Source organism: Siphateles boraxobius, unplaced genomic scaffold (genome assembly GCF_051911475.1).
Source record: "Siphateles boraxobius isolate OS27281-9 unplaced genomic scaffold, OSU_SipBor_1 6, whole genome shotgun sequence".
In the NCBI taxonomy this organism is placed as follows: Eukaryota; Metazoa; Chordata; class Actinopteri; order Cypriniformes; family Leuciscidae; genus Siphateles; species Siphateles boraxobius.
In genome coordinates, this window is record NW_027509186.1 from 14,997,391 (window position 1) to 15,022,213 (window position 24,823).

The following is a 24,823-nucleotide window of genomic DNA, read 5'->3' on the forward strand; positions in this document are numbered from 1 at the left end:
ACAGTTTAAGTTTTTTAACATGGACATGTTTTTCCTCTAAGGATCTTTTTTAAAATTGATGCACAAGGGTTAATTTCCGTTATTTATGATAAAGCATTTTAGCCTAAATGATTTGTGATCGGCAATCAATTATTCGGTTTTTTTTTCTTCTTTTAAATATATATATATATATATATATATATATTAGATGTTTACTGGCATAAATGGTGAGTTAATGTTTAAGTTCAATGAATTCTTCATTACTAAAAACTAAGCAAATCATGTCCTCTTTTCTGATCAACATGCCTGAAACAAAAGCATTACACAACTGTTGACAGATGTTGTGGAGCTTTGTTGATTGTTGTATTTGTTCTCCACACATCTCCCAGAGCTTAATCTTCCTTTTATCCTTTGCACACACTACTACTAGCTTAACCACTACAGAACAATTGGATCTATTTTTGGGCCTGTGCATACCCTTAATTTTAAGAATTAATGCACTCGGGATGTTACGTTTTAGCAGGGAAGAGTAGAGATGAGGATCCTTATGCAGCAGTTTTAATTTAACAAACAAGATCATTCTAAAGGTGCCAGAAACGCAACATGGACAGTAACCGACAGTGAACAGAACACACTTAGGAGTATAAATGCATAGGATAATGATAAACTAAACTAGACACAGATGAAGAACATAATCAGTAACCAAGGAAACAAATGAGAACATACTTAGAGACCATGACAACCAAGGAAGCAGGAACTAAAAGCACAGGAACCATGGAATGAAAGGAAAGTCAAAATAATGGTGCGTGTGAAACCTTATACTGAGTAGGTATACATTTGAATTTGAACTTCACGACCATTACAAAACAATGTTCTATATGAATGTCTGTAGTATGAATGCATTTCGGACTTATATCCGCCATGTTGCTATTGTCATGTGACCTACCAGCTTCAGTTACGTCACAGGAAGGATGCTGCTTGTAAACTTGTGTGCTGCTTCTGCAGTTTTACAACTAAAGCTTCTGAGAACACTGTGAACGGTTTGACCTGAAGCGGTAAGGTCACATTTAATGCTGTCAATTTTAATTTCAAATTCAGTTTTCTTCACTGGCACAACACATATTTTATATATGCACTGCCAATGCATTTGCATATAGAATAATATATTGGAAATTTTGCATACAAAGCATTTATATTAATGCTCAAGCAATGCTTTTTTTGTGTGCAGTTTTTATTTTATTTTATAAAACTTCTACACTTCACACTCCTCAACCATCACTTCTTTGTGAGAAATATTTGTACATCATGTACATGTGAAGTTTGTGTAGCTTCATACATTCACATATTGGGCATGAACAGGCAACTAGTATTGCCTGTTCATCATCTTAAAACATATCTTAAAGGCACACTATGTAACAATTGCACCTTAATATAACAGCTTCAAAGTAATTTCGGTGGTAAATAAACTCATAGTAGGACGAATCATCCTGGTAGTAAAGCTTGGGGGGGTCGTCGCTGGAAAAAACGGCTATGTAAGTTTGAGAGGAGCGCCCCCGTCAAATCTCGCGAGAATCACGACTTGCTTTACGGCAACTACGTCACACACAACAACAACATATGAAGCACGCAGACACTTGCGCGCATTTCAGACGATGGAACGAGCAAAGAAAAAGCGGTCGGAAGAAAGTTTGAAAAGGAAAAGAGAATCTGACCGCGTGAGGAACCGGACAAGAGTCCCACTCGGTCGGGCATTTACTCGTTGGCGCGAGCTAAAAAGCAGCACTGGATGCAACAGCAATGCTGACCTGCCGATCTTGTTGATGGACTAGTAAGTAAATATCTTATTTGTAAACTTGTTTGCGTTCTATATTGTATGTTGTTGCGCTTGCTTGTAGTATGTCATTTTTTACGATGCTGTTCATTCATCCATTGTTGATAATTAGACCATTCCAATAATTTATCATGAGATTATCATGAGAACAGTTGTCAATATCTCACAAAGTTATCAGGACACAAATAAAGTTAAGCCTAGAAGGTTGTAAAAAGTGTAAACGAGCACAATTTGCTAACTATTATGATAAATTGCAATAATCATGTCTAATGACATCACAACGGCGAATGTTATGAAATAATGCGACGTACATTTAACTTTATTGATGTCATCTGGCATTTTGTAATGTTTACATTACAATCAAAAAACACAAATGAAATTATACAGTAGTCCTATAGACTATAGGCTATTTACTTGAGATTTAGCAGCAATCATGTAAAAACGTTATAAGCCAGCAAACGCGGCTACTTTATTATTATAAGTAGTCTAACACTTGACATATAGTTATTATTATCCTTTTACCATCATCAGTAGTTCAGTAGACTATGCAGTAGCCTAATATTTGTATGAAATCGTGAAACATTACCTGGTCAATATCTTCCGAGTCTATCTGTGCCTGTTGTATGCCCGACGCTTCTATTTCCGACCGAACAGGTACCAGTGTGGGGGGCATTTACGACAGTGCAAGTATTCCACAGCGACTCTAGGGGTCGCTGTTTGACAAAAACAGAATTCCTGCATAGTGTGCCTTTAAGATATGAGATTTCCCATGTCCAGGCATTTCATCATATTCTTCTGTTATTCAAGGCCATGGAAAGGAGCTCTGGAGAATCACCTTGACATAAAAACACATATACATGCCACATACGAAAAACATATTTCACTTATATATAGACAAATGTAAGAAATTCAAGACTATAACAATTTGTGTTCTTAAATTCAAGGTAAAGAAGCTTTTCAAATGCAAGTGGACATTAGAGAATTGGATTTTTGTCTAGAATATCAGTTTCAGCAGTCATCTTCTCTGTGGTTTTGTGCTGTCACGAGTCTTGGCAAAGGTAAGGAAATGCTTAATGTCTATATTTTGTTGCGCATTTTGCATGTCTCATTTTTCATGTCAAATACTATTCACATGCAGGTGTTCTGAGTGATTTGTTTAGATGGAATTATGGTTGACGTGAAAGCATGTGAACACTGTTGTCTAAAGTCATGTCCACAGTTTTATTCTCTGAATATATTTTCCAGCAGAGACAAGATACATGAAGTGGTGGCCACAAGCACAGACACTGAAGTTATACTGTTTTTCTTAATGACCAACAAGGACATCAGACAGAGATAAGTTAATAATTTAAAAAAAACTCATAGGCAGGTCCTTAAAATCCGATTATGTTGGATTTTGCTTATTCTAAAATTGGTAAATATCTGGAGTTTTACGGCTATTTCATTTATGTATATATAGTTTAATCCATATTTAATATAGGCTACATACTTTTTACAAAGTTGTCAGAAAGATGACAGAAAACTGTACATTTCATTTCTATTACTACCCACTGCTACTCTATAACTTATACTATTAATTTTGTACCCAGCATATATGTAAAATGTTACCTGTAAGATAGACAGAGAGAGAGAGAGAGAGAGAGGCTTTAGAAAAGAGAAGAGAGAAAGAGCAAGAGCAATGAAGACCCAGCGAAAAACAAGACAGAAAAAGCAGAGCCAGATAATAAAAAAATTAAAAAGAGAGAGAGAGAGAGGGAGAGAGAGAGAGAGAGTGAGAGAGAGAGAGAGAGAGAGAGAGAGAGAGAGAGAGAGAGAGAGAGAGAGAGAGAGAGAGAGAGAGAGCAACAGTTACAATCTTCTTTTCTTTTATCCTTTCCCTGACCATGCCTGAAACCATCTGAGACCGTGAGACGTTCAAACTGACTAATCGGATTGTTTCTGTCTCATCGAAGTCCATTATATGGAGAAAAATCCTGGAATGTTTTCATCAAAAACCTTAATTTCTTTTCGACTGAAGAAAGAAAGATATGGACATCTTGGATGACATGGGGGTGAGTAAATTATCAGCAAAAGTTTTTTTAAAAGTGAACTAATCCTTTAACGTTAGCTATTTATAACTTAAAGAGTGCAACGTTATAAAGTTACATGTATTGCAAAATACATAATGATTTGAGGACCAAGTTTGTAGTCAAAGTATGGGCAGGCCATAGTCAATATAAAGCATATTGTTGATGTTTCGTCCCTATTAGTGAATGTTCCATTACTGTTTATAATCTGCCGTCATCGGTGGTCCTGCTTACTAGCCTGCGCGTTCACGGCAGGCTCCGCTGTGGGGGAGGAGCTGTGGAGGGAGGGCTGTAGCACAGCAGAGAGGCAAGGGGGTTGGACCTGTAAGTTGTGCTTGTTCAAATTTTCAGGCAAGTCAATATTTTCTCAAAACTCCCTACTGCAGCTTTAAGCTTATCAGCACCACTTTGTCTATAGGAATTCCAAATGGTCCTTGAGGTAAGAAAGAGGGGTGTTAAAACAGTAAAGCAAATGTCTTTGTTCATTTTATGATATCTTGGATTATTTTCAATCCTACAATTGGCTTTACTGGAAGCCTTATAGTATTTTCTCCTTTTCTTTTTTCTCCTTTTCTTCTTCCGTATTTTCTTTTTTTCAACCTAATTCATTTAATAATAAATAAATAAATATATATATATATATATATATATATATATATATATATTATATTCAGATTATTCAAGATAATCTTCATACTAAAAGAAAAATAGTTCTTTAAAAAAATCTTCACTGAAGGGTTCTTTTGGGGAACCAAAAACGGTTCTTCTATGGCAAAAAATCGAAACAAAAGTCCTTAAACAGAAATCAACAAAACTAGGCCCATGTGACAGGCCACATTTTTGCAAAGCAAATAACTTATTTTTTCATACATACATTTTAGTGGTTACATTTCCATTAGACCAAAAGTGAATTGCCTTCGTCTCTTCCAAATCTAAAAACTCATTCTGCATCTTTGGCTAATTAAACACTTGAATCAAACTATGGTTATTTTATTTGTTTTACTGAATAATTTCTTTCCATATGTATGCTTGTCATGCACAACAATCCCCCATTTGTGTCAGTTTGATGAGGAAGTGCTCCACTAGAGGAAGGATGCTGCTTATACACTAGTGTGCTGCTTCTGCAGTTTTACAACTAAAGCTTCTGGGAACACAGTGAACGGTTTGACTTGAAGCGGTAAGGTTAATTTTAATGCTGTAAATTTTGACATTTGACAAAACCATTTGAAAGTTATATTTCTTTAGCACATATTTTATATGTGCACTGCCAAAGTATTTGCATTCAAATATATAATAATATTGAAATTTTGCATGCATAGCATTTATATTAATGCTCAAGCAATGTTTCTTTTTTTGTGTGTAGATCTCTGGAATGCTTGTTTAAAATGCAGATCATTTCAAGCTGTACAATCCTCTCTGTGTTAGTATTAAATATTTTGTGTGCAGGTACGTATTACATGTTTTACAGTTAATGTACATCATATACACTACATGTGAAGTTTGTGTAGCTTCATACATGCACATGTATTGAGCATGAACAGACAACTGTTATTAAGTTATGAGATGTCCTGTGTCCAGGCATTTCATCACATTCTTCTGTTATTCAAGGAAAAGAGGACTGGAGCCTCACCTTCAATCCGGCAGAAATTATTGCAGTTCCAGGAATATGTGCTCTGATTTCATGTACCTTCACCTATCCAGAAGAAGCAAAACCTATTGATTACGTTCAGTGGATAGCTTGTTATAAAAATGGTCAATGTAAGAAAAGTATTTTCAAGGGGAATGTAAGTACACAACAAAAAAACAAATGGGAAGAGAAGAAAACCAAAAAGGAACGGATTAAAATGCTTGAACCTGATCTGACCAAAAACAACTGCAGCATCATCATGAAAGACATAAAAGCAGAAGATGAAAAAGAATATGCATTCAGAGTGGAGGGGCAGTTTACACATAAAATGACATATACATCCAGAGTTAAAATCATCATTCAAGGTAATGCTTGCTTGTGTTTGGCAAAGTTTAAAAGGTCCTGCCTTTTTCTCTAGTCTGATGTTCTCTTTCAGTTCTCAGTTGTTTCAGAGGGATGTTCAGCTCACTGCACGTTTTCTGATGTTATGATTTCATAATCTCAGCAGAGGAACTATGTTGGACATAATTTCTTAAAAAAAATAAACTTAAACACATGGTTGTGCTATGCTGATCACACTGCTTTTTCTTTTCATCTTAGTAAAATATGCATTTCATTTGTATGATCTAAATCTGTTCTTAAAGAATGACTCAATTATTTACACTGGAAATCTGCAATGTCTACATTATGTTGTGTACCTCTCTCTGCAGACGAGCCTATAATGGATATTCCTCCTCTCAGTGAAGGAGTGGAAGCCAGTCTGACATGTTCAGCTCCTTTTCCTTGCCCGGAAACTCCACCTGAAATAACATGGTGGATCAAGACAAGAGTAGAAAATTTCACCAATCTCAAGGGTGACGACATCACTCTGATCACCTCCAGAAGCCTTTACCTCTCAACTTTGCCCTTGACTCCAACTTCCAAAATGCACAATGCCACTGTAGGATGTGCCGTGAGCTATGGAAACAAAACCATCAGTACCAGTAGGACTCTAGAAGTAATGTGTGAGTACAAGTACTATACATATTTAACCAACTTCTTGAAAAGGCATGTTTCTTTGACAATTGCTAAAAACAAAAATTCTGAAATGCAGTTCAGAAGAGCGTAGGCTTCACTGCTGAGAACTTCCTTCTTCTACCATTGATCAATGAGTAGAACTAAAATTGATTATTTCTTGCATACTGTGTCAATATGGTGTCAAAACCAATGCAGTTGCTCTTTTCCAGACGTACAGACTCTTCGAATTCTGGGCGATGACGAAGTGATGGAAGGTGACACTCTCCGCCTGAACTGCAGTGTTGAGAGTCACCCACCGTCCTCTGATCCTGTATGGAGTTTCAGTGGAACTGCAGATAAAATCAGGAACCACACGTCTGCAGAAAATCTCATGATTACCAATGTGAGAAAGGAGCATGCTGGGATATACGTCTGTGAGATAACATATATGAACGAGACTTTGAATGCATCCATCACTATCAATGTCATTCGTAAGTAGAACCAGATTCCACATGAAATGTTTGTAACCTAACAACATTACAAATTACGAAATTGACATCATGTCAGCAACTGTTGAAATACTGAATTGTGACACATCTAGGAAAGTTCATTGCGTGTTTGCAGGGGACAGCCCTAAAGTCTGAAAATATATCTTTACTAATTATAACATCAAACATTTATCACATGCTAGGTGACACAAATGAATTGAAAATAAACAAGTCCTTCACTCCTGGGGTCCTGGAGCCTTCCTCATGAAGCACGTATGGAATCAGCCCAATGGAGAGATTAAACGTCATAGGCGGGTGACGTCATCGACCAGGAAACTATAAAGCACCCCAAAAACACAAGCGCATTAGCTTCTGTGCTTTCAGTCGCGCTACATGTGAATCTGTCCCTGTGTGATATTGTCTGTCTTACATACCCTGCACCACACAAACAATTTATCCCTATATATATATATATTGAGAGATTATGGCGGACGAACAGCAGTTTAGAAAGTGTGTTCCTCCCTGCTCGCGTTATTTAACGAGCGGGGATACACATGATCTTTGTGTTGTTTGTTTGGGAGTTCAGCATGCCCAGTTTGCTCTCGAGGGAGCAGACTGTGAGCATTGCGAGCGTTTGCCGTTAAGGACGCTCCGCTCCCGCCGATCGCTCTTTGAGGAGAGCGGTTCGGTGCGCGCTCCCCGCGGTTCGGGTCCCGCTTCTGCCGAGGCAGAGCGGCGGCGCTTATCGTGGGGATCGCAGATGGATCTCACAGCGGGGTTTGAGACGGGCTCTGCCTTATCTCTCCCTTCACCTGTGAGATCCAGTGCCTCAGTCCCGGGTTCGGAAGCACGCGCTGCGGTTTCTTCCGCTCGGGCTGAGGCACCAATGCTGCAGCTATCCAGTTCTGAGGAACTTGATGTTGTTAGTGTTGAGGGAGATGTGGAGGATTCGCCACCCCACACTCCTGAGAGTGATGAGCTTATGGAGGTGTTAACAAGAGCTGTTGAAAAACTTAATATTGAATGGCCAGTGACTAGACAGGAGTCAGTTTCTAAATCAAAGTTGGATGAGAGATTTTTGCCGTCACGTGTGCAGCCTCCACGCCGGTGCCTGCCGTTTTTCCATGATCTCCACACCGAGGTGTCGAAATCATGGAGAAAACCGGTGTCATATAGAGTGTTTAGTCCCCAGACTTCAACATACGCTAATATTATGGGAGCCAAGGCTCATGGTTATGGTGCTTTGCCTCGTGTGGAAGAGACGCTTGCGAGCCATCTCTCCCCCGAAGCAGCATCATCTTTTAAGGCACCGGCATTACCCACCAAGCCTTTAAGAAACACTTCGGCTTTGGTGGGTAAAGCATATTCGGCAGCAGGTCAGGCTGCGTCATGTCTGCATACTATGTCAATCTTGCAGGCATACCAGGCTGATCTGCTAAGGGACATGAGTGAGAGTGAGGAGGTCAGTACTGACGTAGTTCGCGAACTGCGTCAGGCTGCTGATTTATCCCTGCGTGCCACCAGAGAATCGGCCAAATTAATGGGTCGTTCTATGGCAGCTCTGGTGGCCGCAGAAAGACATTTGTGGTTAAATCAGACTAATATTAAAGAGAGAGAAAAAGCTTTTCTTTTAGATGCTCCTCTTTCTCCCATGGGGTTGTTTGGTGATGCTGTGAATTCAGTTATCGATAAATTCCAAGAAGAAAAGAAACAAACTGCAGCTTTTAAAAAGTTTCTTCCCCTTAAAGTTCATGTCCCTGGGGCTGCTGGGCGGGAGCAGCCCCGGCCGTCTTCGAGCTCATCACATAGAGCGCAGCAGAGGCAGAGTGTCGCGTCTCGTGCTCCCCCTGCTGGACAGTGGGCTCAGCCGCGACACTCTCAGCCGAAGCCTTCTCCCAGTAGAACTGATCTGAGGACAGTTATATTGGCTAAGAAGGCTTCGGCTAAGAAGAAGTCCTGACGCCAAGCCGTTCAGGATGCTGAGGGTGGTCCCCACCGAGGCGGAAAGGTGTTCACCTCTTTTTACGGTGCCCATTCCTCCTCGGTGCCCTCAGGGGCTCGTTCTGCCAACCCCGCCTTTATGCCGGGGCACAGACGATCCCAGCGAGCGCTTTCCCGAGGGACGCTCGCTCCCTCTGAGGAGGGTCTCAGAGCGGTCAGACCAGTTGTTCCCTGCCGGTGCGCCGTTACAGGGCGCTGCGTCTGCTGCTCAAGTTACACCAGAGGCCAGTCTCGAGAGGCTGGTACCCTTAGTAGAATTTCTGGCAGAGTGGAAAAGCCTTCCAAAAATATCTCATTGGGTCCTGCAGACAGTAGAAAAGGGTTATGCTATCCAGTTCAGGTGTCGTCCACCAAAATTCAGAGGGGTTCTGCACACAGTGGTGGGCCCCGAGCAGGCTCTGGTATTGGAACAAGAGGTGAAAACGCTCCTTCAAAAAGAGGCTATAGAACGGGTTCCTCCTCCCAGTTTGGAGTCAGGTTATTACAGCCGATATTTCATCGTTCCAAAGAAGGATGGGGGGTTGCGTCCAATTTTAGACCTGCGCATATTGAATCGCTCGGTAGGGAAGCTAAAATTCAAGATGCTCACTATCAAGCAGATCGTGTCTCAAATCAGGTCCGAGGACTGGTTTGTCACGATAGATCTGAAGGACGCATACTTCCATGTGTCCATCCTTCCACAACACAGGAAGTTCCTGAGGTTCGCCTTCGGGGGCGAGGCGTACCAGTACAGGGTTCTTCCGTTTGGCCTAGCTTTATCTCCCCGCACTTTCACGAAATGCATGGATGCAGCACTAGTGCCTCTGAGGCTTCAGGGCATTCGTATTCTCAATTACATCGACGATTGGTTGATTTTAGCTCAGACCGAGCAGATGGCGGTTCGGCATCGAGATGTCGTCCTCGCTCATATCAGAAAGTTGGGGTTGAGGCTGAACGCAAAGAAAAGTGTATTATCTCCTTCCCAGAAGACCACTTTTCTGGGTGTCGTTTGGGATTCGGTATCGATGCGGGCGCGACTCTCTCCGACCCGCATCGCTTCGATTCTCTCAGCTGTGAAACAAGTGAAGCTAGGCCAGCTACTCACTGTCAAGCAGTTTCAGAGACTGTTGGGTCTGATGGCAGCAGCGTCCAACGTTATACCTTGCGGCCTGTTGTACATGAGACCGCTACAGTGGTGGCTCAGGACCAAGGGATTCTCCCCGAGGGGAAATCCGCTCCGCACGTTCAAAGTCACGCGGCGCTGCCTTCGTGCTCTGGTCATGTGGAGAGAAACTTGGTTCCTATCCAAAGGTCCTGTGCTGGGGGCTCTTTGTCGTCGCATAACGCTAACGACGGATGCTTCCCTCACAGGGTGGGGGGCGGTCATGAGTGGTCGCCCAGCCCAAGGTCTGTGGCAGGATCATCATCTTTTGTGGCACATAAATTGTCTAGAGATGTTGGCTGTGTTTCAGGCTCTGAAACACTTCCTAACAGACCTGAGAGGCCATCATGTGTTAGTTCAATCAGACAACACGTCGGTGGTCTCTTATATAAATCATCAGGGGGGCCTGCGGTCTCGCCGGCTTTACAAGTTGGCCCGTCAGATCCTCCTGTGGTCCCAAGGGAAGCTACTATCTCTGAGAGCAATGTATCTCCCTGGGTATTTGAATGTGGTAGCAGACTCCCTGTCGAGGCAGGGGCAGAGGCCAGGGGAATGGAGACTCCACCCCGAGGTGGTGGAGCTCCTTTGGTTGAGTTTCGGTCGCGCCGAGGTGGACCTATTCGCTTCCAAGGAGCCCACTCATTGTCATCGGTGGTTCTCCATCACTCTTCCAGCCCCCCTGGGGTTGGATGCTATGGTGCAGCCGTGGCCGAGGTCACGTCTGTACGCCTTTCCCCCGATTGCTCTGTTACCAGGAGTTCTGGAGAGGGTCCGCCGGGACGGGGTCAGTCTACTACTAGTAGCCCCGTTCTGGCCGGCCCGAGTATGGTTTGCGGACCTGATTTCTCTCCTGGACGGTTCTCCTTTGGAGCTCCCGGTCAGGAGGGATCTACTCTCCCAGGCGGGGGGCACGATACTTCACCCCCGCCCAGAATTGTGGAAACTGTGGGCTTGGCCTCTGAGGGGGCCCAGCTCATAGACTCCGGTCTCTCAACCGAGGTTGTTGAGACCATTCTTAACTCCAGAGCTCCATCCACGAGGAAGCTTTATGCCTTGAAGTGGAAACTTTTCACTTCTTGGTGTGGAGAACACCTGCAGGACCCAGTTAACTGCCCAGTGGGTGCAGTGCTGGAATTCCTGCAGGAGCGCTTCTCCACAGGGTTATCCCCCTCCACACTAAAGGTGTATGTGGCGGCACTAGCTGCTTACCACGTCCCTTTCAGTGGAGTTTCTCTTGGGAGACACCCGCTTATAACTCGTTTCCTCCGTGGCACTTTGAGGCTGAGGCCAGCAGTTCGTACGAGGGTGCCGACTTGGGATCTGGCCATTGTATTAGAAGGTCTTTCCCTAGCTCCTTTTGAACCTATCGAAGAAGTTCCCGAGAAGTTTCTCACTTTTAAGACTATCTTTTTGCTTGCTATCTCTTCACTAAAAAGAATCGGAGATTTGCAGGCTCTGTCGGTTTCACCCTCGTGCCTGGAATTTGCACCTGGCATGGTTAAAGCTTTTCTGCATCCTAGACCAGGTTACGTTCCTAAGGTTCCTACTAATATTGTTAGACCTACGGTTCTGCAGGCTTTCTGTCCTCCTCCATTTATGTCATCGGACCAGGAGAAACTTAATTCACTCTGCCCTGTTAGGGCATTAGACGCTTATGTCCACAGAGCTGCCCTGTGGAGGAAATCAGAACAACTTTTTGTATGTTTCGGGCCACCCAGGAAAGGGTGTCCGGCGTCTAAACAGAGAATGAGCAAGTGGGTGGTTGAGGCTATCTCACTTGCTTATGAGTCGGCTGGCCAGCCTTCACCTTTGGTTGTCCGAGCTCACTCTACCAGGAGTATGGCTGCTTCTAAAGCTCTTTTGTCGGGGGTTTCCCTGAGTGATGTTTGTGATGCGGCTGGATGGTCTTCACCGCATACTTTTATTAAGTTCTATGACCTAGACTTAAGCTCTACCCCTGGGGCACAGGTGCTCTCGTCCTCTGTGCGCTAGTCTCACATGACGGTCATTTGGTCCTATGGCGACGTGGGTATTCGCGTTCCCGCAGCGTTTGACGCAGCTCGAAGTTCCCTTGAAAGGGAACGTCTCGGTTACGTATTTAACCCTAGTTCCCTGATAGGGAACGAGACGCTGCGTCGCTCCGCCATACTCCCGGCACTCCCGTTAGCGCTTCCTTCAAGCCTATCAGAAGCTAATGCGCTTGTGTTTTTGGGGTGCTTTATAGTTTCCTGGTCGATGACGTCACCCGCCTATGACGTTTCATCTCTCCATTGGGCTGATTCCATACGTGCTTCATGACGCACAACGCAGGGGCGTTCCCGCAGCGTTTGACGCAGCGTCTCGTTCCCTATCAGGGAACTAGGGTTACATACGTAACCGAGACGTTTTCCCTACACAGACACACGTCGGTTAACTAAGAAATACACTTACCTCCCCGGGGCGGTTCAGCGCAAAGAGGAGGCGTGTTCCGGCGCAAACTTTCCCTCACGCTATTTTGCTGTTCTATAAAACAATTACGCCACTGACCAGAAAAAAACTAGTCTAAAGTCAATGGCGCGTTGCGCGTACATTCAGATGCTATTTTAAGCGCGCATGCTTGGCCATAATACAGAGTGTGTACAACGCGCATACACTGTAGATGATTTTCTCATCTACACAGATGCATTTAACTTTTTGCAAATTATACATTATTATAAGGAAAAATATTAAAATACGAGGGAAATCATTGTTGTGTCCATGACGATTGGGAAAATAGGCATACAGCTTACACATTTACCCAAACTATTATATGCATGTTTAACCAAAGCTAATTTGGGTGGGTTTGTCCATTCCCCAATCTCACTTCTCTTTCTTTTACAGCCCTGACGAGAACATCGATCTCCTCGGCTGTGAACCGATTCAGAAGCGCGCCTGGTTAATGCGCCGTTATAATAGTATTGCGCCATGGAACAAGCGCACCTCGTTCATCATGCTCTTAAAGGGAATGTGATATAAAGCTCTTATTGGTTTGTTTCGCGTTACGCCCAAACCACACCTATGAATAATGAAGCTACTTCAGACCAACCCTTTTTAGATTTGCGCCAGGCGCAAGAGGCATTTATCCCGCCGGGAAAATAGCAACGGCGCCGTTTCAGATCGTTAAAATAGGGCCCCTGGAGGTGAAAACTTGCTTGGGAAAGACGACCTGCTTAATTCCAGCAGAAAAGGAAATACTGAGCAGTTTACGCACTGTAGACACTGTATGTTTATTTCAGGGTGATTATGATTTAGCCAGTTAGCCAATGTTTCTGACAACTTGAAAATGTCTATTTGTTCTGAGGTGAGACGGTGAGAGTAACATATTCCTGAAATCCTAAACTTAACCCACACCATAAACCTATTGCTAAAATCTGATTGATTGAGAGGAATGTTGTTCAAGGACCAGAAAAGTATATATATATTATATCCTATAGATCACTACCAATGTAATTATTAAGCAGAACCAGATTCCACATGAAATGCTGATAACCATGCCACAGACTTACAAACATAATTCACTTATTATCTACATATCTTACATTTAGACAAATGTAAGAAATTCAAGACTATAACAATTTGTGTTCTTAAATTCAAGGTAAAGAAGCTTTTCAAATGCAAGTGGACATTAGAATGATAATAGGATTTTTGTCTGGAATATCAGTTTCAGCAGTCATCTTCTCTGTGGTTTTGTGCTGTCACGAGTCTTGGCAAAGGTGAGGAAATGCTTAATGTCTATATTTTGTTGCGCCTTGTGCATACTATTTACATGAAGGTTTTCTGAGTGATTTATTGAGATGGGATTCTGGTTGATGTGAAAGCATGTAAACATTTGTTCACAGTCATGATAATCAGTATATTTTACTCCATTTACTTGTCTTATTCTCTGAATATGTTTTCCAGCAGAGACAAGATACATGAAGTGGTGGACACAAACACAGACACTGAAGTTATACTGGAAGTTTTTTATGTCCAACAAGAACATCAGAAAGAGTGAAATTTATTATTAAAAAACCTCATAGGGTGGTCCTTAAATTCCCATTATGTTGGGTTTTGCTTAATCTAAAATTGTTAAATATCTGGAAGTTACTGCTATTTCACTTGTTATGTTTATATAATTTAGTCTATATTTAATATAGGCTATACCTTCTTACAAATACAGTACAGAAACTTCATCCTATCTGAGCTTATTTTTTGTCTGTAGGATTAAAAAATACTTATACATTGATAAATATAAATTGTATTATACAATATAAAAATTATGAATCGAATAGTTTTGTCATTCCATATTGTTTTCTTCTTGCTCCGGTGTACATTTTTTACAATTAAACTATGAATTACTTCAAAGTGTTCCAATTCATAATTTCACCCTTTCTGTGTTTTAAAGGATGTTTGTAGAACTAAAGCAAATTGTATACCCTTCCAGATGTATATTATCCATACATATGAGAAACTGTGTAGAACATGGAAAGGTTTTTTTTTTTTTTTTATGTGAGTAAAATATTAGGCCTATTAGGTATAATTTTAAGAATGAACGTGCAAATTAATTTAATAAATGTGGTCACTTGGCTTTACTGGAAGCCTTGTAGTAAAATATATTTTTTTCTTCCATTTCCATTAGACCAAAACTGAATTGCTTTATTTCTTCCAAATATAAAAACAAATTCTTTGGCTAATGAAACATTTGAATCTGTCAGGGTTCTGCCCTGACAGCTTGGTCTTTGTTGTCTTTGTTTCATGTCTCTATGGTTGTGTTGTGCTTGAACATGTTTGCCCAGCCTGTTCTCACGTAAATGCGTCTCTATAGCACGCATTGTGTATTATCGTGTAATTTATACGCGAAAATGAGTTTTTACGTGCATATGATACGCAGTTTTTGCGTGCATTTGATATGCCATTTATTGCGTGTAATACACACGCACCCCACACGACTAATCCTACCCATGCGTATCATATGCACGTACCCTACCACTACTGAATCTACCCTAAACCTACCCATGCGTATCATATGCACGTACCCTACCACTACTGAACCTACCCTAAACCTACCCATGCGTATCATATGCACGTACCCTACCACTACTGAACCTACCCTAAACCTACCCATGCGTATCATATGCACGTACCCTACCACTACTGAACCTTCCCATGCATATCATATGCACGTACCCTACCACTACTGAACCTACCCTAAACCTACCCATGCGTATCATATGCACGTACGCTACCACTACTGAACCTACCCTAAACCTACCCATGCGTATCATATGCACGTAAAAACTCATTTTGCCGTATACATTGCACGATAAACACCATGCGTGCTATAAAGATGCATTTAGTGTGAATGGGTTGGTTTGCCATGTGCTCCTCTGTTCCTGCCTCCCAGATAGCAGACGAATGTGGGCCACTTCAGGCAATGATGCGTTACTGCTGGCCTTCTTATGGCCCGGACAAAATGTATGTGAGCCTGATGTGGCCCACATGTAAAATGGCAAATATGGCCCAAATATTTTAAATCACATGTGGGCCTTTTTAGGCAAAGATGCGGCACTCATGGCAATGTGTAATCTGAATGTGAGCCTAAAGTGGCCCATAAGATAAATAATGAATATGGCCCAAATATCACAAACCAAATGTGGGCCACCTATGGCAAAAATGTGGCACAACTGACAATGACTAATCTGGATGTAAACCATATATGGCCCACATATGTTGCAGCAAATGTGGTCCAGTTATCTTAAAACACAACTGGGCCAGTTTTGGTAAAGATGTGGGAAAGTAATCACTGGCGAATCTGAATGTGAACCTAAAGTGGCCAACAAATGGCATAACAAATATGGCCCGAGTACATTACACCAAATTTGGGCCGCATTTGGCAAATGTATGGCACAGTCAGAACCGGCTAACCAGGGTGTGATATTAAACTGGCCCACATATGTTGCTGCAAATGTGGCCCAGTTATCTTAAAACATAGTGGCCCACACATGGCATAGCAAATATGGCCCGAGTACATTACACCAAATTTGGGCCACATTTGGCAAATGTACGGCACAGTCAGCACTGGCTAACTGGGGTGTGAGCCTAAACTGGCCCACATATGTTGCAGAAAATGTGGCCCAGTTATCTTAAAACATATCTGGGCCAGTTTTGGCAAAGATGTGGGAAAGTAATCACAGGCTAATCTGAATATTAACCTAAAGTGGCCCACACATGGCATAGCAAGTATGGCCCGAATATATTACACCAAATTTGGGCCACATTTGGCAAATATTCGGCACAGTCAGCACTGGCTAACCAGTGTGTGATCTTAAACCGGCCCACATATAATACAGCAAATGTGGCCCAGTTGTCTTTAAACATATCTGGGCCAGTTTTGGCAAAGATGAGGGGCAGTAATCACTGGTGAATCTGAATGTGAACCTAAAGTGGCCCACACATGGCATAACAATTATGGCCTGATTAAATTACACCAAATTTGGGCCACATTTGGTAAATATACGGCACCGTCAGCACTGGCTAACCAGTGTGTGATCTTAAACCGGCCCACATATAAAACAGCAAATGTGGCCCAGTTATCTTAAAACATAAAATATGTGTGATTTTTATTGGCAAAGCACTAATGGGTAAATTACCCATTTACATTTCAAATTTACTTACTTACCAAAACAGTTTTTACAGAAAAAGGTCGTCAAAAAACATATTATTAATTATTCCATCAACAAAAACAGAATTAGGTAAAAAAGCTTTTTCACCATATGCACCAAATGTCTGGAATGAACTCCAAAACACCTTAAATTTAGAATCACTTCCATCTATTCATATTTTTAAAAACCTTTTAAAGTCAACTTTGACTGAACGGTGTAATTGTTTTTAACTAGGTATCCTTTAAATTATATGTTTGTATTTACTTAAGTTAAACAAAATATCCTGTTTGTATATGTATAGAGATTTGTTGTGTAGTATGTAATTTTTTTGTCCTGTCTTTTTTTTATTGTTTTTTCTTTGCAACTTTTTGGCCGCCTATCTTGGCCAGGACTCCCTGGGAGAAGAGTTACTGTAACTCAATGGGACTATTCCTGGTTAAATAAAGGTTAAATAAATAAAATAAAAATATCTGGGCCAGTTTTGGCAAAGATGTGGGGTGGTAATCACTGGCAAATCTGAATGTGAACCTTAAGTGGCCCACACATGGCATAGCAAATATGGCCCAAATAAACTACACTAAATTTGGGCCACACTTGGCAAATGTACGGCAATGTCAGAAAGGGTTAACCAGTGTGTGAGCCTAAACTGGCCCACATATAATGCAACAAATGTGGCCCAGTTATCTTAAAACATATCTGGGCCAGTTTTGGCAAAGATGTGGGAAAGTAATCACAGGCTAATCTGAATGTTAACCTAAAGTGGCCCACACATGGCATAGCAAATATGGCCTGAATATATTACACCAAATTTGGGTCACATCTGGCAAATGTACGCCACAGTTAGCACTGACTTACCATAGTGTGAGCCTAAACTGGCCCACGCATAAAGCAACAAAATGTGGCCCAGTTTTTTAAAAACATATCTGGGCCATTTTTGTCAAAGATGACGGACAGTAATCACCGGCGAATCTGAATGTGAACCTAAAGTGGCCCACAAATGGCATAGCAAATATGGCCCAAATACTTTACACCAAATTTGGGCCGCATTTGGCAAATTTACAGCACAGTCAGCACTGGCTAAACAAGATGTGATATTAAACTGGCCCACATATAATGCAACAAATGTGGCCCAGTTATCTTAAAACATATCTGGGCCAGTTTAGGCAAAGACAAGGGGCAGTAATCACTGGTGAATCTGAATGTAAACCTAAAGTGGCCCACACATGGCATAGCAAATATGTCCCGATTACATTACACCAAATTTGGGCCACATTTGGCAAATATACGGCACAGTCAGCACTGGCTAACCAGTGTGTGATCTTAAACCGGCCCACATATAATGTAACAAATGTGGCCCAGTTATCTTACAACATTCCTGGGCCAGTTTTGGCAAATATGTGGGACAGTATTCACTGGCGAATCTGAATGTGAACCTAAAGTGGCCCACACATGGCATAGCAATATATGGCCCAAGTACATTACACCAAATTTGGGCCGCATTTGGCAAATGTATGGCAATGTCAGCACTGGTTAACCAGTGTGTGAGCCTAAACTGGGCCACATATAAAGCAAAAAATTGTGGCCCAGTTGTCTTAAAACATATCTGGGCCAGTTTTGGCAAAGATGAGGGACAGTAATCACTGAATGTGAACCTGAAGTGGCCCACAAATGGCATAGAAAATATGGCCCGATTACATTTCACCAAATCTGGACAACATTTGGCAAATGAATGGCACTGTCAACAGTCAACCAGGCTGTAAGCCTTATGGCACAGTAGGCAAGTTATTAATTAATAACAAATAGGGCCACTTTTGACAAATATACAGTTCAGTTGACAGGGCAAATAAGCCCTAAATATCACTAAAAAATGTGTCCATTTCTGGCTTGGATGCAGCACCTTTGAAAGAGATGTATAGCTAAAAATGCCCACATTTGAAAATATGGCGTAAATACTTTTTAAACCAAAATGGGCTATGTTACATGACACAAAATTGTACAGGCTAATCTGGAGGAAAAAAGGCTATATCAGTTGTGGATTTGCCTGCCCTGTGTTTTTTTGTTTGTTTTGTTTTGTTTTTTACATGATTTTAATGGTGTGTGTATGTGTGTGTGTGTGTGTGTGTGTGTGTGTGTGTGTGTGTGTGTATGTGAGTGTGTGTGTGTGTGTGTGTGTGTGGCAATATCCAAACGGTTTTGTTTCTGAAAGCGGAGCGTCCAGAAGAACAGACATAATTTTATCTTATTTTTCTTTATTTTTAAATCAGAAAAACGTATATATATATATATATATATATATATATATATATATATATATATATATATCACTCCGTGGCCACCAGCAGGAAAAACAACCGAACTGCAAAACCCTCCTCAGAGAGTCGCCACCCAGAGGACGCAGAGGAGAAACGATTTCTCGAAACCGTCCCTCCCCAGTATAGTTTATCTGTTTTTGCACGACGCAATTCTTGAATAGCGACAACCTCACAACCTCACAACCTCACACGCCGACTCGGGAGAGAGAAAGCTAGCAAGCGTCTCTTAACCCGAGGCAATGTCATACCATGATACTTAATACCCATAGCATTACTATAGTTAGACGTTGGGCATTAAACACATAAAATAGAAACCGACTTATTCCACGATCTCGACACCTCAGTGTGGTGTGGAGATAGGGAAAAAACGTCAGTCCCCGACGAGGAGGCTGAGATAAAGAGTTTTTCTGTTTTTAGATTTATTTAATCTAATAAACTCTTTTTATTTTCACTCTCATAATGTTCAGCTGGCCAGAAAATATTTAACTAGCAACAGCACTAGATAAACCTCCTTTTAAAGCTCCTCTTTATTCAACAGAGTTATGAGCTGACTTATTTATTCATTTATTGAAAACTCAAACATCTGCTTTCCTTAATATATAGGTACACAGTTCCTGTCCAGAAACTCTAACCCTAACCCTACCCCCAACTTATCCCTAAAGAGGGAAATTATGTAAATAACCAGCACCAAACCCTGGTTGTAACCATAAACTTAACATAAACTGTAACTTGTCACTCAAATATGATTTGTTGATTGGAATTCATGATTAACAAAGATATTTATCCAGAAACATATTTGTTGAAATCATTCACCTCCTTGTTTCCCAATACCACGCCCTCTTGTCTAGTTGAGTCCTCCTTTGCCTGAGTGTGTTCACCTGTTCCTCATGTTCTTAGCTCCCTTTATATGTGTTATTTTGCCCTCATGGTTTGCCTGGTTGTTATATACTATCTGTGTGCTACATTGTTTGTTTGATAGTCTAATGTAGGGATGGGGAAATTAAGCCTCATGAAGCAATGAGGCTTTCCCCTGACTGTTCCGGGAAAAGATTCAAAGTTTCGAGAGTGTGGAGAACAGCGATCTAGTGCTTATTTAAAATAAAGCAGCCAGAAGCCTTTGTAAGAAGCTCTGTCAGATGAAGCAACCACAACACACTCCATAGTTTCAATGTTATGTGCACAAATAAAAGCCTTACACGTTTGTGATTGATTTGCCCATTAAATAAATTCCTTTATCCATTACAGTGTGACAATAAAATATAAAGTGACACACACACACACACACACACACACACACACACACACACACACACACACACACACACACACACACACACACACACACACACACACACACACACACACACACACACTGTGTGATAGGACCATCTGTTATGAAATGTGCTTATGAGACTTTTTCCACCTCAGAAGTGTGAGGAGAAAAAAAATATGAGTGGGAGTGACTGTACATGTACATTGACTGAATATATATATATATATATATATATATATATATATATATATATATATATATATATAATACATACTGGAGCTTGGTGTGGGCTGATGACGGTACTTCTGTTGACTGCTTGATGATGTGAATGGTCTTTCATCTTCGGCCCTGATGACATTACCACATTCTGCTTTTAGCTGTTTGACACCCTCTGTCTTAAGCGTGAACCCTCTTAAGGAAACCCAACTTTTGAAACCTTGGGTCCAGCAGAGTTGCCATGGTCTGAAATGCCTTAGCATGGATGATGTGCTGTTTACATGCACAAGCTCTTTGTCACACACCAAGCATCTCACAGCCTTCTGAAAAAAGTTATATGAAAGTAAGAAATTACATACAACAATAAAATAAGTACAATTTTAAATTATTTTTTTCTTCTTCTTTTTTAGAAATGCATACATACATTGGAAGCTGTAAGCTCAAAATATTCCCGGATAGGGGAAGTCTTCCTTGTTTTGGATGTTGCCATTGCTCTAAATACAAACTCTTCACCAAACACCAACACCCTATCCCCTCTCCTCTAAATCCACCCTAACCCCAAATAACAATAATAATACCTAAAAAATACCAAAAGTGCAAAGATTTTACAAAAACAAAAAGACAAAAAAGAACAAGTAGTTTTGGTTATTTAAATGTAATGTAATGATTAAGTACAGCGCTCCCCTCACAAACCCAGCCTTCTGACACCCAAAGCGAAACTGGACAGAAAGTGAGGCTTCATTTGTCATTGATCACATGACTCTGGGAAACCGATACACACCCCGATACGGGGCTTCAATGGAAATTGTGTCGCATATGCGATACGCTCATCGAAGCTTCAGTGTCATACATAACATCACTAGTCTAGTGTAGTTTCTAGTCAGAGCTTATTTTAGTCTCACCTTGTCTAGTCTAGTCATATGTTTACCCTTCTATGCTCCTCCTGTGGTCAAGTCACTCTTGGTTTTCTCCCTCTGGGAAGTTTATTTTTGCATTTTGTTTTATTTTTTATTATTAATAAAGCCCCTTTTTCCCTGCAATTGAGTCCTCACTCCTTCCATCATCCCCATACCAGACAGAATCAAAGTATGGTTAATGTATGTGTTTTACTGAATTATGCTATTTTTTTCCATATTTATGCTTGTCATGCACAACAATCCCTTATTTGTGCAAGTCAGTTTAATGAGGAAGTGCTCCAATAGAGGAAGGATGCTGCTTATACACTAGTGTGCTACTTCTGTAGTTTTACAAATACAGTTTCTGAGAACACTGTGAACAGTTTGACTTGAAGCGGTAAGGTCAATTTTAATTTGAAATGTAGTTTTCTTTACTGCCATGACACATATTTCATATGTGCACTGCCAAGCATTTGCATTCAAATATTGAATTGGAAATTTGAATGCATAGCATTTATTTTAATGTTCAAGCAGTTTCTTTTTTGTGTGTGTGCAGATCTGTGGAATACATGTTTAAAATGCAGATAATTTCAAGCTGTACAATCCTCTCTGTGTTTGTATTAAATGTTTTGTGTGCAGGTACGTATTACATGTTTTACAGTTACATTAAAGTTTTAAATATTTGTATTAAATGTAAAAAAAAAAATTATATATATATTTTTTAAACTTCAACACTTCACACTCCTCAACCATCACTATGTGTAAAATGTACATCATACACGCTATGTACATGTGAAGTTAATGTAGCTTCATACATGCACATGTATTGAGCATGAACAGACAACTGTTATTAAGTTATGAGATGTCCTGTGTCCAGGCATTTCATCACATTCTTCTGTTATTCAAGGAAAAGAGGACTGGAGCCTCACCTTCAATGCGCCAGAAATTATTGCTGTTCCAGGATTATGTGCTCTGATTTCATGTACCTTCACCTATCCAGAAGAAGCAAAACCTATTGATAACGTTCAGTGGATAGCTTGTTATAAAAATGGTCAATGTAAGAAAAGTATTTTCAAGGGGAATGTAAGTACACAACAAAAAAACAAATGGGAAGAGAAGAAAACCAAAAAGGAACGGATTAAGATGCTTGAACCTGATCTGACCAAAAACAACTGCAGCATCATCATGAAAGACATAAAAGCAGAAGATGAAAAAGAATATGCATTCAGAGTGGAGGGGCAGTTTACACATAAAATGACATATACATCCAGAGTTAAAATCATCATTCAAGGTAATGCTTGCTTGTGTTTGGCAAAGTTTAAAAGGTCCTGCCTTTTTCTCTAGTCTGATGTTCTCTTTCAGTTCTCAGTTGTTTCAGAGGGATGTTCAGCTCACTGCACGTTTTCTGATGTTATGATTTCATAATCTCAGCAGAGGAACTATGTTGGACATAATTTCTTAAAAAAAATAAACTTAAACACATGGTTGTGCTATGCTGATCACACTGCTTTTTCTTTTAATCTTAGTAAAATATGCATTTCATTTGTATGATCTGAATCTGTTCTTAAAGAATGACTCAATTATTTACACTGGAAATCTGCAATGTCTACATTATGTTGTGTACCTCTCTCTGCAGACGAGCCTATAATGGATATTCCTCCTCTCAGTGAAGGAGTGGAAGCCAGTCTGACATGTTCAGCTCCTTTTCCTTGCCCGGAAACTCCACCTGAAATAACATGGTGGATCAAGACAAGAGTAGGAAATATCACCAATCTCAAGGGTGACGACATCACTCTGATCACCTCCAGAAGCCTTTACCTCTCAACTTTGCCCTTGACTCCAACTTCCAAAATGCACAATGCCACTGTAGGATGTGCCGTGAGCTATGGAAACAAAACCATCAGTACCAGTAGGACTCTAGAAGTAATGTGTGAGTACAAGTACTATACATATTTAACCAACTTCTTGAAAAGGCATGTTTCTTTGACAATTGCTAAAAACAAAAATTCTGAAATGCAGTTCAGAAGAGCGTAGGCTTCACTGCTGAAACTTCCTTCTTCTACCATTGATCAATGAGTAGAACTAAAATTGATTATTTCTTGCATACTGTGTCAATATGGTGTCAAAACCAATGCAGTTGCTCTTTTCCAGACGTACAGACTCTTCGAATTCTGGGCGATGACGAAGTGATGGAAGGTGACACTCTCCGCCTGAACTGCAGTGTTGAGAGTCACCCACCGTCCTCTGATCCTGTATGGAGTTTCAGTGGAACTGCAGATAAAATCAGGAACCACACGTCTGCAGAAAATCTCATGATTACCAATGTGAGAAAGGAGCATGCTGGGATATATGTCTGTGAGATAACATATATGAACGAGACTTTGAATGCATCCATCACTATCAATGTCATTCGTAAGTAGAACCAGATTCCACATGAAATGTTGGTAACCTAACAACATTACAAATTACGAAATTGACATCATGTCAGCAACTGTTGAAATACTGAATTGTGACACATCTAGGAAAGTTCATTGCGTGTTTGCAGGGGACAGCCCTAAAGTCTGAAAATATGTCTTTACTAATTATAAAATCAAACATGTATCCCATGCTAGGTGACACAAATGAATTGAAAATAAAGTCCTTCACTCCTGAAAATTTGCTTGGGAAAGACAATCTGCTTAATTCCACCAAAAAACCTACAGGTAATACTCAGCTGTTTATGCACTTTAGACACTTTTTTTAATTTCAAGGCGATTATGATTTAGCCAATTAGCAAATGTTCCTAGATTGACAACTTTTTTGGTCCTTGAACAACATTCCTCTCAATCAATCAGATTTTAGCAATAGGTTTATGGTGTGGGTTAAGTTTAGGATTTCAGGAACATTTTACTTTCACTTCACAACATTGGACATGTTCTTAAATAACAATTCTGTGTTTTTACATTTAAGTTATAGAAGAGTTAATGAAGAAATTGGACATTTCAACGATACTCACATTTGTGGCTGGAATGGCATGTTCAGCTTTCATCTTCTCAATGATCTTGTGTTGTTGGGTGTCTTGCCACAGGTTGGTCAGCCATTTTCCTAAAAGCTGCCTAACAGTCCATCAAACTTAATTTGTTCTTGTTATGTATAGCGTTTAGAACATTTTGCACTGTCAGCTTCAAATCTCGAGTCTTATTCCCTAAATATCTTTTCTTAACAGAGGCAAAAGACACAAAGTACCGAAAGAAAATCCGGACACTGACATTAATTTGGAGGTAAGACAAATCCAAATATTTTTTAAGTTAAAATAGAAACATCACTTTCACAACCTTAATGTCCCAATGTCACTCTGG

General features: G+C 40.7%; 1 protein-coding gene across 3 annotated transcripts in view; it reads left to right on the plus strand.

Annotated features, from left to right (window-relative positions):
* The first annotated feature begins 986 nt into the window (after window positions 1–986).
* LOC143715905 (sialic acid-binding Ig-like lectin 14) overlaps window positions 987–24,823 on the plus strand; it is a 30,272-nt gene continuing 6,435 nt past the window's right edge. Inside the window, exons 1-9 of one of the 3 annotated variants that reach the window (XM_077207804.1) lie at window positions 987–1,034; window positions 5,240–5,322; window positions 5,455–5,868; window positions 6,214–6,507; window positions 6,730–6,990; window positions 7,191–7,216; window positions 24,121–24,187; window positions 24,435–24,552; window positions 24,691–24,745. In XM_077207804.1, the coding sequence (XP_077063919.1) occupies window positions 5,262–5,322; window positions 5,455–5,868; window positions 6,214–6,507; window positions 6,730–6,990; window positions 7,191–7,216; window positions 24,121–24,187; window positions 24,435–24,552; window positions 24,691–24,745 (1,296 nt within the window). In that variant the 5' untranslated portion in view covers window positions 987–1,034; window positions 5,240–5,261. Of the gene's footprint in view, window positions 1,035–5,021; window positions 5,054–5,239; window positions 5,323–5,454; window positions 5,869–6,213; window positions 6,508–6,729; window positions 6,991–7,190; window positions 7,217–21,842; window positions 21,883–22,041; window positions 22,125–22,392; window positions 22,777–23,121; window positions 23,416–23,636; window positions 23,898–24,097; window positions 24,188–24,434; window positions 24,553–24,690; window positions 24,746–24,823 lie in introns of those variants that run through there. The other 2 variants (XM_077207803.1, XR_013195912.1) reach the window with 2 other exon arrangements.